The sequence below is a fragment of the Osmerus eperlanus genome, chromosome 20 (genome assembly GCF_963692335.1).
Source record: "Osmerus eperlanus chromosome 20, fOsmEpe2.1, whole genome shotgun sequence".
In the NCBI taxonomy this organism is placed as follows: domain Eukaryota; kingdom Metazoa; phylum Chordata; class Actinopteri; order Osmeriformes; family Osmeridae; genus Osmerus; species Osmerus eperlanus.
In genome coordinates this window covers 4,216,758-4,234,711 of record NC_085037.1, presented here as the reverse complement: position 1 = coordinate 4,234,711, position 17,954 = coordinate 4,216,758, and the positions used below count along the sequence as shown (strand labels likewise).

At 41.5% G+C, this 17,954-nt stretch overlaps 1 protein-coding gene and 1 long non-coding RNA gene across 2 annotated transcripts; both read left to right on the top strand.

Moving 5' to 3' along the window:
- The first annotated feature begins 711 nt into the window (after window positions 1-711).
- On the top strand, window positions 712-4,713 carry LOC134041062 (uncharacterized). Its single transcript, XR_009932944.1, has 5 exons — window positions 712-1,058; window positions 1,635-1,704; window positions 2,374-2,441; window positions 3,110-3,177; window positions 4,143-4,713. It is a non-coding gene; the product is annotated as an uncharacterized LOC134041062 (long non-coding RNA).
- A 1,900-nt stretch (window positions 4,714-6,613) lies between these two features.
- Window positions 6,614-16,498, top strand: tmem64 (transmembrane protein 64). The gene is made up of 3 exons (XM_062487087.1): window positions 6,614-8,120; window positions 11,751-11,906; window positions 13,529-16,498. Exons 1-3 carry the CDS (start codon window positions 7,425-7,427, stop codon window positions 13,712-13,714), a joined length of 1,038 nt encoding a protein of 345 aa, XP_062343071.1. The 5' UTR covers window positions 6,614-7,424; the 3' UTR covers window positions 13,715-16,498.
- The last annotated feature ends 1,456 nt before the right edge of the window (window positions 16,499-17,954 follow it).

Sequence of the window (17,954 nt, the reverse complement as noted above, 5' to 3'; positions counted from 1 at the left end):
AATTTCTTCCGCTGCCGCATGAAGTAAATCCTCTGTTGTGCTTTCTTGGTGAGGGAGCTGATGTTCAGTTCCCACTTGAGGTCCTGGGAGAGGATAGTGCCCAGGAAGCGGAAGGACTCCACAGGGTTTACTGGGGCTGTATTCTTAGTAGTCCACAAACATCTCCACTGTCTTAAGAGCATTAGCTCTTGGTTGTTCTGGCTACACAAGGTCACCAGGTTATTTTAACTACTGATAGTGGTAGGTTATCTTGCTAACACATATCCAAAAATGCACAGTGTCCAAAACACTAAGAACATTATTCTAGTTTTCTAATACTTTACCATTGTGTTGGCCGGTAGGATTTGTAACGCAAATAGGCCTAATGTCAGTTTTCTGGTCATTTCCACAAAATTATGCATAAAGTAACTCTGCGATTGGGGCCACTATAAAATGCATTCTGAGTAAAACCTTTCACTTTGGCACCAACCTTTTAGTCCAGCATATGATCTGGACAAGTCATGGGATAAAGCCCCAGTTTATAAAAAAGTAACTTATTTGTTGCACAAATTTACCCTGTAACCAACACAGAAATGTATGATATGACTTGTGCTTGGTTTGGAAAGATGTACATTTTTTCGAACATATAGGGGTACAAATGCAATAAGAAAGATGTCAGTGTGTGACCCATGGTGTGACCAAATTTATGTTGGGGGATGGTATGACTACTGCCTCAGGGCTGTCAAGGAATTTCCTAGGAGATTAGAAACAGTAAGTCTATTGTTATTAATGCTAGTAAACAGAAAACTCTGTGAAATCAACAATGAACTGTCCAATATAATAATTGGACAGTAAATTGGACAGTAAAAATATTTATCTCGGAGACAACATTGAATGTTGATTTTTGAATGAGGAAGGTTCACACATGCGCAGTGGTTGTAGCAGTAGCACTTTGCTTCTCCCAACTGTCACTGCCGCACATGGCGCGAAAACCGGAGAAGAATGGAGGTTTCAGCTGCTCCAGAAGTTATAGGATTCAGGAATTATACTGACTGAAGAAGAGACAAAGAGATTCAGAGGTAACGTTAATGTTAAGCTGATATAGTGCGTTATATGTTTTTCACAACCTTTTTTTGTCAAAACGGAATGGACTTTTACCAAACTGAAGGCAAATTGCTAGCTGACGTTAGCATTAGCTATTTAGAGTGACTATTAGCTAGCTCAGGGGTTATAGAGCTCAGCTAGCGTTAGCTATGTAATGTCAGTTAATTAAATCTGCCATTTGCAATCCTAAAATTCGGTTAACGTTATGACCTGCATGACTAATGTGTGGCTTTGTAGACCATCTCTACTATAACGTTATGTTGATTTTATTTTTTTCCTCTTACCTCAGTATAATGTTAGCTGCTAGCTAGCTAGGTCGGTAGGAAATATTTTATGAAAAACGAAGGCACTTGTTCAATGTTAGTGTTGTACATAGTTGATAAAAGCATGTTAATTCATTAGATAATTAATTGTGAAGCTGGCAAAGTGCCGCTGTACAGAGAACTGTCTAAATAGGGGTGTTTTGTTGAGTAATGTTGAGTTAGGGGAATTGTGTAGGCTAACTTAAGTTTGGTTAAGTGAAGCCCTCGTGTGTTTTTCTGTTGCTGCAGATTTACATTTTCTCACACTCTACATTGTCACCTGGAGTCAGCTCTGTAACCGTGGCCCCAAGTTTTTGTGGTGAGTATTACATGAAATTGCAATTGCCATTATTGTTGTGTGGACTGTTTATGTCAAGACCGTTGATGGAGGTTCTTTCTGTCACAGACATTCACTTGCATGTATTTCAAAACACAAAACCTAAGGCGATGAAAAACAATCTGATCTCGGTAATCATTAGTTTTAGCAACGTTTTAACATGGGAGTGAACTAGTGTTGCACAGTAAACCTGTACTAAAAAGAGACACTTACATTGCTTCAGTGTTCCTGTGCATACATGGGAGACTCTGACAGAACGCCATCTCTGTAGGATTCCATCCAGTCCAGAACCCGGGGTCCTGAAGTCTCGACTTTTACGATACTCAAACGATGCGATGTTAATATACCTCTCTGATCTAACGAGTCTGACTAGCTGTCGTGACCTCTCAGGTGGGATTTGGCTACGATGGAGAGATGGTTGTTCTGCTAAGTTCTCCTGTCTCTGCACAGGAACTGCAGTGATCGTTAAGGAGCCTAATGACGAATCATGGTCAGAATTATGTTGTCCCATGCTACACCCCTTCACCAAGTTTCATACAAATCGGGCTGGTAGTTTTTGCTTAATCCTGTTCACACACAAACAAACCGACATTCAAACACTCACACGGGAGAAATTGCTTGCATGATACTTGTGTTTTTCTGTTGCTGCAGATTTACATTTTCTCACACTACATTGTCACCTGGAGTCAGCTCTGTAACCGTGGGCCCAAGTTTTTGTGGTGAGTACTACATGAAATTGCAATTGCCATTATTGTTGTGTGGACGGTTTATGTCAAGACCGTTGATGGAGGTTCTTTCTGTCACAGACATTCACTTGCATGTATTTCAAAACACAAAACCTAAGGCGATGAAAAACAATCTGATCTCGGTAATCATGAGTTTTAGCAACGTTTTAACATGGGAGTGAACTAGTGTTGCACAGTAAACCTGTACTAAAAAGAGACACTTACATTGCTTCAGTGTTCCTGTGCATACATAGGAGACTCTGACAGAACGCTATCTCTGTAGGATTCCATCCAGTCCAGACCCGGGGTCCTGAAGTCTCGACTTTTACGATACTCAAACGATGCGATGTTAATATACCTCTCTGATCTAACGAGTCTGACTAGCTGTCGTGACCTCTCAGGTGGGATTTGGCTACGATGGAGAGATGGTTGTTCTGCTAAGTTCTCCTGTCTCTGCACAGGAACTGCAGTGATCGTTAAGGAGCCTAATGACGAATCATGGTCAGAATTATGTTGTCCCATGCTACACCCCTTCACCAAGTTTCATACAAATCGGGCTGGTAGTTTTTGCTTAATCCTGTTCACACACAAACAAACCGACATTCAAACACTCACACGGGAGAAATTGCTTGCATGATACTTGTGTTTTTCTGTTGCTGCAGATTTACATTTTCTCACACTACATTGTCACCTGGAGTCAGCTCTGTAACCGTGGGCCCAAGTTTTTGTGGTGAGTACTACATGAAATTGCAATTGCCATTATTGTTGTGTGGACTGTTTATGTCAAGACCGTTGATGGAGGTTCTTTCTGTCACAGACATTCACTTGCATGTATTTCAAAACACAAAACCTACGGCGATGAAAAACAATCTGATCTCGGTAATCATGAGTTTTAGCAACGTTTTAACATGGGAGTGAACTAGTGTTGCACAGTAAACCTGTACTAAAAAGAGACACTTACATTGCTTCAGTGTTCCTGTGCATACATAGGAGACTCTGACAGAACGCCATCTCTGTAGGATTCCATCCAGTCCAGACCCGGGGTCCTGAAGTCTCGACTTTTACGATACTCAAACGATGCGATGTTAATATACCTCTCTGATCTAACGAGTCTGGCTAACTGTCGTGACCTCTCAGGTGGGCTATGGCTGCGATGGAGAGGTGGAGAGATGGTTGTTCTGCTCAGTTCTCCTGTCTCTGCACAGGAACTGCAGCTCTTTTGCACTGATCGTTAAGGAGCCTAATGACGAATCATGGTCAGAATTATGTTGTCCCATGCTACACCCCTTCACCAAGTTTCATACAAATCGGGCTGGTAGTTTTTCGTAATCCTGTTCACACACATACAGACCGACATTCAAACACAGAAGGAAGACTGCCAATGGAAACTAGCCTTTTGGATATAATTGGGTGCATTTACATTTTAATGTTCATGAATGTACACTGTCCCTCTTGATCAAATAAATTGAATTGAAAAAATTGAAGAGAAAACATTACCTTTCATCCTGCAGCGGCTTTGCCTGGGTCGGAGGTCATAAACAGTGGGGCATCGGATCTATTTACGTTTTTTTTTAAACTATTTTCGGATATGGTTTGTCCTTAATGGAAGGTAGAAATTATTAACCGGTTGTTTTCAAGCCAAGTGAAAAGATGCTGAACATATCATTAAAGAATTGTATCTTTTCTTTTGACCAGGAAATGGCTGAGACCGATTTCCTCAGTGCCATGGAGAGAACGACAGTGGGGATCTATGTTGTGAAAGACACTGCCAGCAGTGAACCCTCTGATGTCAGGATAGTCCTCGAAGGTGTGATGGTGCTTCAAGATCTTGAGAATGTAGCACTTGCTTCTGCAATGTTGTTTGGGCTCTTATGCCTTGAACATGCAGCACCCTACAAAGCTCCGCTACACCTTTGAGGCATTTCAAAAGATCATCATGGAGCCTCAGCATCAGACACTTAATAATATGAGCCTGTCAGCTGCAAAAACAGAACTTTTAGTGACACTAACTGACCATGCACAGTTGCCCTATATAACGTTGCAGCCCGGTTCACAGCAATCTTGCTCAATGCTGGACCAATTTTCATGAATTAACCACTAGATAGCCTAAATTTATATTGATTGGCTGTAAATGTAGCTGTTTTTTAAGTATGCTTGTTTTTCCACTGTCCAATTAACATTTTTATATCTATAATTTCTTTAAATTGACTGATTAATACTGTAAATGTGCTGACATTCCTTTTTGATTAAAAGTACATATTCAGTATTTATACATTGTTGTAGTTTTTTTTTTGTTGGCACAACCACAATTCTACAGGGAATCACTGTTGGTACACAGGGCATTTTCATAAATTAACTACTAGAAAGCCTACATTTACATTGATTGGCCGTAAATGTAGCTATCTTTATGTACTAAGCTTGTTTTTCCACTGTCCAATGAACATTTTTATATCTATAAATTCTTTAAATTGACTGAGTAATACCGTAAATTTACAGACATTTGTCTTGGGGTTTATGTATTTCTTGCGTTTTTATACATTTCTTCTTAGTCATTATACAAAAAAAAAAAAAAAATCATAAGAAATTACTGTAAATAGACAGGAATGTTTCATTTAGCAACAAACAAATGCCCTAAAATTACGGAGATTAACCTTAAAGTTAGTTGTTTTTAAATGTATTTTAACATAGTATTTTTGTTTTTCTGCGGTTTAATTAACATTTAAGAACAGTACTAAACTGTAATTTAATTCATTTTGGCTGTAGACCATGCACTGTATTTTTACAGCTTATTACATGTAATTTTGTGGTATGATTATTTACTGTAATTTTACAGAATCGGTCTGGAAACTTTGCTGCCAGTGCTTTCTCTGTTTTTTTACGTGATTTTTTTTTACAGTGTGGGAACCCATGTTCTTGTCAAGGCTGTCAAGGCCAGGTTGTGTTTTGAGGAATAAAGCTACTCTTACACTTAAGAAAAATAAGAGTTTTTTTGCTCTAAAGTGGATTTTTAATTAGAAAACCATGTTGACTGAATCTCCACTGATTGTGTTCCAGACTTTGAGAACACAGAAGTATAGGTTTATGCCTTGGTCACCTATACTAAGCAGCAGTTACATTGGAATATTTTATAAAGAATATCTGCTTCAGACAAACAACTACCATCACAAGAATAAACTATCCTCTCAGTGCTTGCTGTTGCTTTTCAAATGTAATTGAAACAGTTTCTTATTTCTTGGGCTGAGACAAGCAATTTAAGACTGTCCAACAGCTACCTCTTGTGGGGCTTTAAAGTAACACGGCCAGATATCAGTTCTACAGGCTAATTGTTTCACAGTGTGTCAATTTATATACTTACATTACATTTAATCAGACTATTACTTAGTTTGATAAAATTTGATTTACATAAATGAAAAAATACACAAAATACTGTCTAAATGTGCCTTAAGATGATAAGATAAACAGTAGCTACACCATACACTGAAAGAGGAAGTGGGTATTGAAGAAAAAAAACATCACATAACAGTCAACAGTTTTTCTAATTTTCACTTTAGATATAGTTCTTGTTAGCTAATGCTGGTGGACTATGAGAGCATAGATAGTACTGCAGTATCAGCATGATTCTTGACTCGTTTTGAAACCCTTATCAACGTCCCTGGAACCCAGTTTAGTTTCATCCTCTTGGTGTCACATGTACTCAACAAAAACTTGATCCGTTATCACTTCACAAGATCATGTTCATCCTGTGTACTGTGATGTTGCATTTTTCCAAGAACTGTGGAACACCAAGATCACGGTTTTATAAAACATGAAAACACAACCCCTACCTACAGTTACTTTATTGCATTATTGCTGATGCTATCAGAAAGTAACTTACAGAAAATGACAACATATATACAAACATTGATAGGAGATCATGTAACATAGGCCTAATGAAATAACCTTTTAAACAAATGGATTCATGAATGCATAGTTGGATAGTAATTTCCATTACATCAATGACATACAGAACACTTGTGTGTGCTGTTGGATCAAAATGCATTACAGTACAGAGGTTTAGATGTGAATGCAAAAAACAAACCTCTGGAATAAAACTTGCCTTTCTCGCGATGCACATCGGCCCTAGTGATTGGTCAGGAACAGTTAAGGTCACATGGGTACTTGGAATTCTGGGAGACAAACAGTGGTCGGTATGAATAGCATTAGCGTCAACAGCAGTTACTACTACGGGTGCGCGAATATAGACACAATCGGCTTCAAAACAAGCTGGCTCTGTCAACGACTTTGTCACTCTTGCTGTCACTTTGCCCGGGGAAGCGTACAAGAAGGTCAATTTCAGTGTCTCGAACGTTAAAATGGAAAGCTACTTTCAGCAGCAAACGGAAGACTGGCTAGCTAGCTGAAGAACTGCTGGCAATGATTTATGCAAAATAGGACTGGGGAGTATCAAAAGTTCAAGTCGTGCACGGATAACCGACGTGTGCAATCGCTGTCTTCAAATGGGTTCCTGCATTTCAACTCGATTTATAGTTTGTTGAATGATTGATTTGTCCGTTTTCCAAATTTTGTGTTGACAACTGCGAGAGGGCATGTGTCTAAAATACAGCCCCGTTACAAATGATTTGATTGACATGCTTTACAATTATTGTAACTTAGATACATTTATATTAACTAGATGTCGGACAAACTATTGGGCTTGCTAACTACACAAGAGAAGAGTGGGGCTTATTTCTGATACGTAGTCGACTGCAACAGGCGTCCTCTGTTTTCTGGGGGCTATGGGTGTCAATAAACAGCCATCAATAGCCTAACCTGTTAATAAACATTTGACTAGTAGGCCCATTGCTCTTATTGTAAGTTTAAGTCTCTTTGGAAAACGGGCGGGTTTGAATCAGAAGTCTCATCCTTCGCGTCCAGGGACACTCACGCAACATTTATCTGAGCGGCGCTGTCGCCTTGGATCGATTATCCTGGGCCATCATGTGGACGTCGGGGTCCACGACCCTGCAGCACTTTGTTAAGATCCTGAAACATGCCGCGGGTAAAGGGCAGATTCAACTCAACCGTTGGTTGCAGAGGACAAACACAGATGAGTGCGACAAAATAGACATATTGATATGCAACGCCTTCGATGAGAGAGGCGCCATCGGAAAACCTGACCCGGTCACAGAAATCAGCGACACAGGGGTTTCATTTACCGGTGACTTCAGACACCCGTGTTGTATTACTACCTGCTGTTTCAAGAGCGCCCTGCTGGCATGCATTTTGACTGCTGTGTGCTTCTCTTCCGTGGCTCTCGTGCGCCAATACCTCAAGGATCTTCTCCTATGGGTCGAAAGTTTGGACAGTTTTGTCGGAGCCTTGCTGTTCATAGTTGGCTTGATTATCGTTTCGTTCCCTTGCGGATGGGGGTATATTGTTCTCAACGTGGCAGCGGGCTACCTCTATGGCTTCGTACTTGGTATGGGACTAGTTATGGTGGGAGTTTTGATTGGGACCTTCGTGGCGCACCTTGTGTGCAAGCGACTATTGACTGACTGGGTGCTGAACAAGGTCGGGAACAGTGAGCAACTCAGCGCCGTCATACGAGTTGTGGAGGGTGGAAGTGGACTCAAAGTTGTGGCCTTAGCAAGACTCACGCCGATACCATTCGGCCTCCAAAATGCAGTTTTTTCGGTGAGTAGGCTATTTCCATAAATTAACCCTCGTGCTGCCTTCGGGTCACATGACCCAAAGGTTCATAACGAACCATCGTTGTGTTTACCCAATTTTACCCAATACAAAAACAAATTAAAATAATTTTCTTTTAACCTTTGCAATGTGGGGGGTCTGAGACAGCCCAACGGTTAAAAGAAAATGCTTCACTTTGTCTTTGTATGCGGTAAATCTGTCGCAATACGACGGTGGGTCACAATGACTGATGGGTCAGAATGACCCGAAGATAACACAAGGGTTAAAAGTACTAATGAAAATAATCAAACATTCGTGGTCTTGTATCCCCTGTATGAGACCAGCATTTAGTCTTAACGTTTCTCCACAGGGGCCATATAGGCTATGATGTAACATGTAGGGTACCTTTTTCACATTACTCAAATTAGTTGCACTTTCCCGACCTGGTGCATTATTAATGTATCTTCTGAATTGGACAATGTATGGAAAAAAGTTGGATTGGCACAATTCCCTTCATTCACAAGTAGCCTATAATAGAAATTCCATAAGCCATCTCTTAGATAGTGACGAGTGCTGCAAAGCCTTCCAGCTATGTTTTGTACACATGTACCACCTGAAGTGTTAGGACATTCTCTCAATTCATCTGTAGCACATGACAAGCACGGTGAACAGGTTTGAATAGTATGTGACATCGTAATGATTGCGAGGCCCAGCAAAAATATTTGCAATAGCTAAGTGGGTTAATGCTGTACATTTTGAACCAGTGATGTCATATCTATCAACACCAAGGTTGGGACATAGTACCTATTCCACTTAAGGAATTCAATCTCCACAAACATGCTTACTATGCTCACCACCTAATAATCTGTGTTTATATTATTCATTTTAAAATAAATTATCATCAATAACAATAATACAAGAAATAGCATTATTTATATTTTTATGTATAGAAAAGCCCAATGGTCCACATTATAAAACAGAATACGTCACTTGCACAAGAAAAGAAAGCAGTATTTTGTTATGGTTTAATTTCAGCCAAGTTTCTCTCTTAACCCTTGTGTTATCTTCGGGTCATTCTGACCCATCAGTCATTGTGACCCACCATCGTATTGCGACAACTTTACCGCATACAAAAACAAAGTGAAGCATTTTCTTTTAACCGTCGGGCTGTCTCAGACCCCCCACATTGCAAAGGTTAAAATAAAATTATTTTTATTTGTTTTTGTATTGGGTAAACACAACAATGGTTCGTTATGAACCTTTGGGACATGTGACCCGAAGGCAGCACAAGGGTTAAAACTATACTTGGCAGATCCTCTTGATCCTGGGTGACTGATTAGCACGTTCTCCTTTTTGAGTTTGACAAGCCCTACTTCAGCCATGGGTCCTACGTTGAGCCCTGAGCATGAGGCACATAGCAAAGCTCCCTGTTCAACGGTAGAATTTCACACACCAGCAACTCTTTAGACCTGCTCTTTACGCCAGTCAAATTCAAGGGCGGGTTGGAGCTTCCCTAGCGGGAAGCAAGAGTACTGTACGCTACCGACGACTGGTCAGTCCTGTCAGGCAATTTGACGGGTTAAGGTTACTAGGCCTGATGGATAGGGGTTTATGTGGTGAGTAACTTGTTAGCAAGGCATACCTAAGGTGGCAGATTAGTACCCCCTCCTCCCGTCACATAAAACTCAAAACGTCTGTTGAATGATTTAAATATGTCAGAGCCGCTAGCCAAAACCATATCTGCAAGGTTCCTCGAGTAGCTTGCCTAACTACAACCAGCGTTGCTGTAGCCAGCCTACCCGCAGTTTAACTCTATTTTAGACTAGAGAAGATGAGTCAGAGGCCAGGCCGCTCGAGGATACTGCCTTCCCGAAACACGTTCATGAGGAGAAACCCTGCAACGCTTCAGTTTCGTCTCCAAGCCCAAAGGAGCCAGAAACCTTGGCCACTCCCAGATTCTTCCTCGATTAGCCATCACAATGCTCCCTACCCAGAAGCGTGTCTGTCTTCTGTTTGGCTGAAACCCAATCATAGGTGGGGATTGTATTAGGATGCACTCAGGTGCGAGGTTACGATGGAATTCTCCCAGTGGCGCCTCTACCCTTGGTGAGAGCTTTCTGTAGACGAGGCTACATTTCCAATGTGCCCCCCTGTGCACTTTTTTGCTGAAGCGGATAATACTGCTACGGTAATCTAAAACGCCATAGACTGCATGGCTAGCAAAAAATAAAAACTGGGCCCAGGATGAGAGTGAAGCGCATATTCAGGTCCCATGCTGTGTATCGCATTACATGATTACACGTCTGCATCCTCCTACCAAGCCTCATCCATCTTCCGTAGATAATGAGGCGATAAAGGAAGGTGAATTCATCAGCTGAATTATAGTCCTACTGACTGGGGGAGGAATGGTTTGCTTAGCCTATCATGTCACCATGGAACAAACTCCCTCAGTCAGTCAGGCTACCTGTGCTTATACACGTATTTCCCGTTCCCCAACAATTTCCCGCCTCAGTTTCTGCAAAGCGAGTAGGCCTAGGCTATACGTGTCTCTTCTGTTGGGAATATTGTGGGTATTTCCTCAGTCAATTTTGCTACCCCACAAGATACATTTGCCTATGCCCTAACTCTAACGGTATATTAAACATTGATTGGGTGCCTTATTTTGATCTGCTGGTTTGTATAACCCATGGATTCAGAGTTATTTTCTAAATAGGAGAACTATACCACCTAGACCCTCGCCTCACCCAGCCTCTCCCCTCACCCAGCTCCAGCCTCGGTCAGAGCCGGGACAGCTGTGAATGCCTCTCTGAAAAAGACTACTGAGCATGCAAGCTTTTAGAGCCAGAAGAGAGAGAGGAGGGAGGGGGGGGGGGAAGAGAGATGAGGTGGAAGGAAAAAGAGATGGAGGAGAGAGCAATACATAAAAAATGTGGCTAGTTAGTGAATTCTTCATGGTTATCGTATCTGAAATGAATGTTTCCCAGTTAGTGTAGGTTTGGTTACTTCAACGGGCATGTGCCCTCTTGTCGCCTAGCCGTTCACCTGCTAGGCTAGCTACAGCGATAATATATTCAGTGCCAAGGTCATGTCAACACACACACACTTCCAGGATGTTCAAGGGTGCTTGAGGCCCAATACCAAGTTTATATTTAGGATTTTGTCAAGTATAGAGAAAGAACCAGGTCCATCCAGAGAATGGATAGTGAAGTGGCTCATAATTGTCATTTACTCAAACCTCTGTTTAGTAAGTAACCAAATAGAATCAAGTAATCATTGTTGGTGTGTCAAACAACTACTACACACATTGACATATAATTGTATATTCACATTTTACAGTAAAACCCACGTCTGTGGGCACCCTGGTGGATCAGTCAAGTGTGCGTACCATGTAGGCTAAGGCCTTACCACAGGGGCCCAGGTTGAAATCCAGCCCATGCCAATTCCTGCATGTCCTCCCGTATCTCTCCCTTACATACCCTGTTTCTCTTCACTACATCTTTCCCAACACAGCAGACATACCTTAAAAACATCTAGCCTTAAATCCTGCGTTACTCTCCCAGGCGTGCTAGTTCTCAGGTGGACAGCCAAACGCCACAGACGTGCGTGTTTACACACGATGTGCTTTCTGTGCACCAGATCACAGACGTGTCCTTGCCAAACTACCTGGTGGTCTCTTCCGTGGGCCTGCTGCCCACCCAGCTGCTCAACTCCTACCTGGGCACCACCCTGCGCACCATGGAGGACGTCATCGCAGAGCAGAGCATCAGCGGATACTTCGTCTTCAGCCTGCAGGTGAGCGGGATTCTGGGTTTAAAAAAAGACATTATCTGTAGATTTGATTTGAGAAGAGAGAAAAATAAGCCACCTTTTTTGTTGTTCGTTTTGAAAGGGTGAGAAACTAGAGAAAGAGTTAAGCTACGGTTGGGATTTCTTTGGTGTCCTGTCAGGTTTTCTTCCGTTGCTGGGATTCATTAAGCTCATCGTGCACATCTGAGTTGGTGTCAACATGAGGAAAAAGTACTCTTTCAGTATTTTCAGCTTTGCGAAAGGAATTTCAGCTCTCTTCCCAAACGCTAAAATAGCAAAAAATACTGCACTGGGCACGTAATCTGATCCTTAGAAGTTAGCTTTAGATGGGTATCTGTGTGTTTCATCACTTTGTGTCTTAGGTAATGACAGGCAGCAATCTTTTGAGCTATTCATTTTAATAATCTGCCAATGTACTGTCTATTTAGGGCCCAATATACATTTAACTGGCTTCAGGTTTCTAGTGTGTTTACAATTGAATGGTAGCCTAAATGCTTAGTTTGTCACAAACAGGCAGCCTAGTGTTTTTGTGGGTTCAGCTCTCCAGAATGGCTTTGTGTTCGAGGGTTTCTTTGTTGCCTTAAATGGAGGTGGATTCAAAATTGAACAGCTTTCTTGCTCTGCCCATTAATTAATGCACGCCATATGATTTCTAGAACGTTCCAACCGAATTTGGAACGTTCTAGAAATCAACAGCACTGTTGTTGTCCCGCGTAAACCGAGTGAACCCAAAACTTCAGTCGTATGCAGGGCAATCTGAAGAATGACGCTGTCAAATATACTTCACCAAATTCGGACGTCTCCCCCATCTCTCATCCACTCTAAGACATAGAGCGCGCACACACAAATGACAGGCTTTAAACAGCACAGATTTCATCTGTAGAGAGGCTCTCCCTGGAGCACTGGAAAGGTTGAGCTAGATGCCTCGTTCAAGGGCACCACGGTTGCGGTCCGGTCTTCATAGGAGCTGGCAAAGCCAGGAATCTGGCACACCTACAGATATTTACAGCTGTTCAAGTCTGTGTAATTTGGAAGTGTTCAGTGATCCAAATGTGACAGAACTGGACCAGCTGGCTGTTAGCTGGCTAGCTCTGTAAACATAGTGAAACAGTGCTGTAGTTTGTTCACCTAGGTTACTCCCCAAACAATGTGTTTGATCTACGTAATCAACTTGACGGAAAATTGTCATTTCAACGCAAAACGGACTCGAGTCCTGTTCAAATCATTTGCTTATAGGAAACAATGGACTTTCTGTCAGTGGCCACACCCTCCTTCCTGAACAGTGTCTCACCATGTACAGTACTGTCCAATACTTTCTCCTGCCCCCATACTTTAATAAGCAGTAGCTAAATATATATATATATATATATATTTTTTTTTTTTATTCTGCTCTCTTTTGATTGAGTGATAGAATCTATGCTTGTTAAAGATGGTGTAAGCAATGTTGTTGAGAAGCAGTTTTTGTCATATTTGCCAAATTAAACTTCACATCTTGATAGCAGCCAATACATGTCAATCACTTTGATTAGTGATTTGAATAGTTAGAAAAGAAGCTAAGCTTTAACTGTGAGGACATGTAACCAGATTCACTCATCTCTCTCCTCCAGATCATCATCAGCATCGGGTTGATGTTCTACGTGGTCCACCGCGCACAGGTGGAGCTCAATGCCGCCATCGCCGCCTGCCAGATGGAGCTGAAGACGTCCCACGTGAACGGCAGCTCCACCAATCACAGCGGCTTCACCTACTGCAGCAAGAGGGCCTCGGCAGGGGGCGGGGTCAACGTGGTCTGATTGCTGAACAGGCATTGTGGGGGGCGAAACTAAAGTGTTACACACACACACCCCTCCCCCTCTCATGTCATCGACGGGTAGCGAGGTCGTACTACGTTCCATTAGGGTGTGTGATCCTACCAAGATGGGTGGTTGTGTGGATCTGGCCGGTTTACGACAGAGGACTGGAGAAGTTGTTTGTAAACCAGGTAGATGGTGTGTTTTCTTCACCATTTGCCCACCATGGCACCTTCCCCTCCCCCTCCATCACAGCCAATATCCAGGCTGAGTTCTGTGGATACTCTCTTTTAAAGAGCGGGACCATGGTTCATCAACAAACTGGTATCCTATGAGCGATGACTTAATGGTGTCAAAGGACATACATTTGTTTTTTTTGGTTGTTGTTTTTTCCCCCTCTCCTTGAAACTGGACTCATCCGGCTCTGTTACAAGGGTCGTTATGCAGATGGTCATAAGTTAAATAGGCCTCAGTTGAGTATGTAATTACAAAAATAGGCATAACTGCTGCCTGCTAATAATATGAATGTGTAACCTAGATATTTTTACAAATGTACCAAGGAGATGTCATTTTTACTAATGCCTACTTATGTGCTGTGCATATTCCAGCGATTTCTTGTTTTTCCTCATTTGCTATTATTTTCGATACATTTTCTAAGTAATTTAAAGTCCATTTCTGATTTGTAAAATGGAAAAAAAGGTATTATAAAATTGGGGTTTCTATTTTGCAGTTTAGTTGAATTCTCTTTTATGTTTTAAAGTGTCTTATTACTAGGATAGACAGGAAAAAAAGGAGAGGGAGAAATGTCTTTGTAAGCGTTCTAACCAAGCGACTTCTGCTGGCTAAGATCCCCTCAGCCACGTCTGTCCAGGATTGTTTCAGCAATAATGCTGCGCTGATCTAGGAACAGATGGACAGGAGTGCAAGTTTCTCAGTGGGACATTTTTGAATGTTCTGCCGGGAAAACTGAGTGCAGTATGATTCACTCTAGGGTTAGCATAACCAGTCTCTTCTCCTCTTTGGCAATAGGATTCCTACAGAAGTGAAAATGGCAGCCATTTCTGGCCTTTAGAAAAGTTATTTAATTGGAGGGAAGCTAATTTTATTTCAGCTGTTTAGTTTTAGGCTAATTAGATTCTAATTTTGAAAGTTGGAACTTTTTGTTTGTTTTCATTCATTGATTGTTTGTTTTCATTCATTCTGCTGTGCAATGCAACTATACAATGAACGGCATGATTGTCAATTTCAATGCTGTAACCAAACACAAATATTTTTTCCTCCATGCACACAACGGAGATATATAAAATGTTCTCCTCACATTATGAATACTAAAGCCTGGTGATGTGACAAAACTGTTAATTTTCTACGTGCCATAATGCTTATTAACCCCTTTTGAGTTAAGGGTACACGTGACTTACTACTTAGTTATTACTATGTAATTATCTACATATGACTATTATTTCCACGTCAGGTTTCATTTGGAAATCCTTTCGGACACAACTATAGATTATCCATAGATTTATTTGCACAGTTGACAAACAATATTTTTTATATTGAAATGTAAAACTGGGTAAGGATTGGTTCATTTAGGTGAAGGCTTTCTTGGAAATGGTGTCTGACAATCAAACAGGATATGGACACGAATGAATGAGATCATGGTGTGTATAAAATATATTTTGTATTCTATCGTGTTGCTGCTCCTCAAACTGAAAGGTTTGATTGAGGGAATATTGAAAAGGGCTCCTGTTTTTTCTCTATCTCCAAATCCTGATTTTTATTCTTATTGATGGCCACAATCTTTTCCCCATCCTGTTATTTCCCTACTCTGTTATTAAGACAACAGCACAGACAGTCAACATGTACGTCAAACACATTCCCTTGCTGTTAGTTCACTCAAAACCGGTGAAATTACTTTGTATGCTTCATATCTTTTCTGGAATGTCCTCACATTTCTTCTGTGGTTAAAAGGACCCCTTTCTGTCAGAATTTTGCAATAACGTAAAAGCGAGCAATCTTTTTTCATTTGATTTTTATTGTTCTATGAACCAAAGTCAGTGATCAATTCGATACAATTCAAAGAGTGATTTACATTTTACATTTAGTCATTTAGCAGACGCTCTTATCCAGAGCGACTTACAGTAAGTACAGGGACATTCCCCCGAGGCAAGTAGGGTGAAGTGCCTTGCCCAAGGACACAACGTCATTTTTGCACGGCCGGGAATCGAACTGGCAACCTTCTGATTACTAGCCCGCTTCCCTAACCGCTCAGCCACCTGACTCCCCACCTGATTTCCTCCACTTTTTAAATTAATAGAAATAATATTTGAGTTGATAATTCCCAATTTTTCAGCTCCCAGATGACTACAACTTCAATTTGAATCAAGTTCATTTTCACCCCGGCACTTGTTCTTGTAGAAGATGTGTCCTGACATTCCCAGGCTTGTGCAACAACAACCTGCCTGTCACCTCGTGCTGCCTATCTGACATGTATGGACACTTAAATGCTGCCTATGACTTGGTAGTAGATTAGATTGTTCACTAACCATCAGCAAACTGTCAAGCAACCATTCTCCAAAACAAACTCTTGCTTTTTGTCACCAATCGACTATAGCAGACTGTTTGGTTTAAGAATATTTTGACATTATTAGGCTATTTAACATATTGAGGCCTATTCAAATAAAACGTGACATTTTCACTTTGTTGAGGGGCAATAACGAACTACTCTGCCAAGTCTAATGCAAAAAAAAGAGAAAAAAATGGATTTTAGACCATGATTTGCCATCATGGTGTTTCTTTAGAGATCTTTTTTTTAATATTAGCTTTGGTCCTTCATAGGTTGACTCTAACATAGACATAGTTATGCAACTACAGATTTCTATGGGAAGTCTTTCACAGACACCCTGCAAAGCCCTTGAATCTGAGATCTCTTAACTGCTCCTTTGATAAAAGTACAAGTTAAATGTCAGATCAAGAGCCGACTGGTACTATGAAACACTTCCCCCACCTGTATCAAGTGCATTACATATACTGTATTTTGTAATACAGAGAATTTTACAGTGTATTAATTGATATTTATCGCTGTACTATGCTTGTCCAGTGTTATTTATGAAACGAGGAAATAAAAAGCTGTCACTGTTTCTTAAATATATGTGTTTTTTGTTTAATTCAAAAATATGTTTCATTTATCTGTTGCAACTGGCTTCAAAGTTCGATGTAATCTTTTGCAACCTTACCTTGTGCTGATTCACTGGTCAGTGATTTACAGAGGTCAAGTGATATTATGTAACGAGTCATCTTGTCTCTCAAACATTGTTTACGGAGTGTCAACCATAGAAACAGGTGATTTTACGGTTATCTGTAGGGAACATTTTGACCAGCTGCGATCCCTTAAACAGATATAAAGCCTCATAACAGCTCACTCAGGTCAGCAATGTCACGCTGGTTATCAGGAACACACCTCAGCCTACATACAATTGTCAAATTAATTACGTCCATATAACAGGGGCTTGAGATGACTCAATATATTGTTGCGACTCAATATAGGCCTACAGTATGGCTCTTTCCTTGGGAGACGCTGTGCTGGATTACCGCTGGCTCGTAGCGACGGTGCGCACGAGGACAGTCCTCTAGTCGTTCTCACACTGCAGCTCTTCTTCTAACGCGGGCTTCCGGCGCTGCTTGTCGGAGCGATTTCTGACTGGGGTGCTGATGGATGCGGTTGTGGTGGGATGGAGCAGCAGAGCAACACAGGCAACACTTAGGCATGCCCTTGCCTTGTCTTTGACAGCTATCTAAGGGGGTAATTCAGCATTGGGGGAAGGGTAGGCTTGGTGGCTTGTTATGGTGTCACACCAGGGGGTATGTTTCCGAACATTTTTGTGGCAGACAGAATAGCTTCAATTGGGGGCCTGAGAATGGCTGTGTGTCTCTTCACGCCAGACAAACTAATAAATACACACAAGTGCTGCTTGGCCCTGCAGCCATCGGCCTTGGACTTGAACAACTGCAGACAAACAGGGTAAATATCCAGTCCCCTCCCAATCATAAGGACAGCAGCCGGGGTAAAGGTGAGCCTTGATGCTAATCCTAGGTAATATCTGTCTCATTCCTTCACATGGTTTGGGTGCAGAGTTCCAATTGGCAGGCTGGCCCTCTACTACTGCCCCTTTTGTGCCAACAACATTACCCACACTGCACTATTTGGAATGAAAGGGCTCACATCGACAAGGACACTGACTTGCAT

Excerpts from the sequence above, each read along its gene's own strand:
- tmem64 (XM_062487087.1), top strand. The coding sequence starts at position 7,425 with ATGTGGACGTCGGGGTCCACGACCCTGCAGCACTTTGTTAAGATCCTG. Across the intron at positions 8,121-11,750 it reads TCCAAAATGCAGTTTTTTCG|ATCACAGACGTGTCCTTGCC; the intron begins GTGAGTAGGCTA and ends TCTGTGCACCAG. Across the intron at positions 11,907-13,528 it reads ACTTCGTCTTCAGCCTGCAG|ATCATCATCAGCATCGGGTT; the intron begins GTGAGCGGGATT and ends TCTCTCCTCCAG.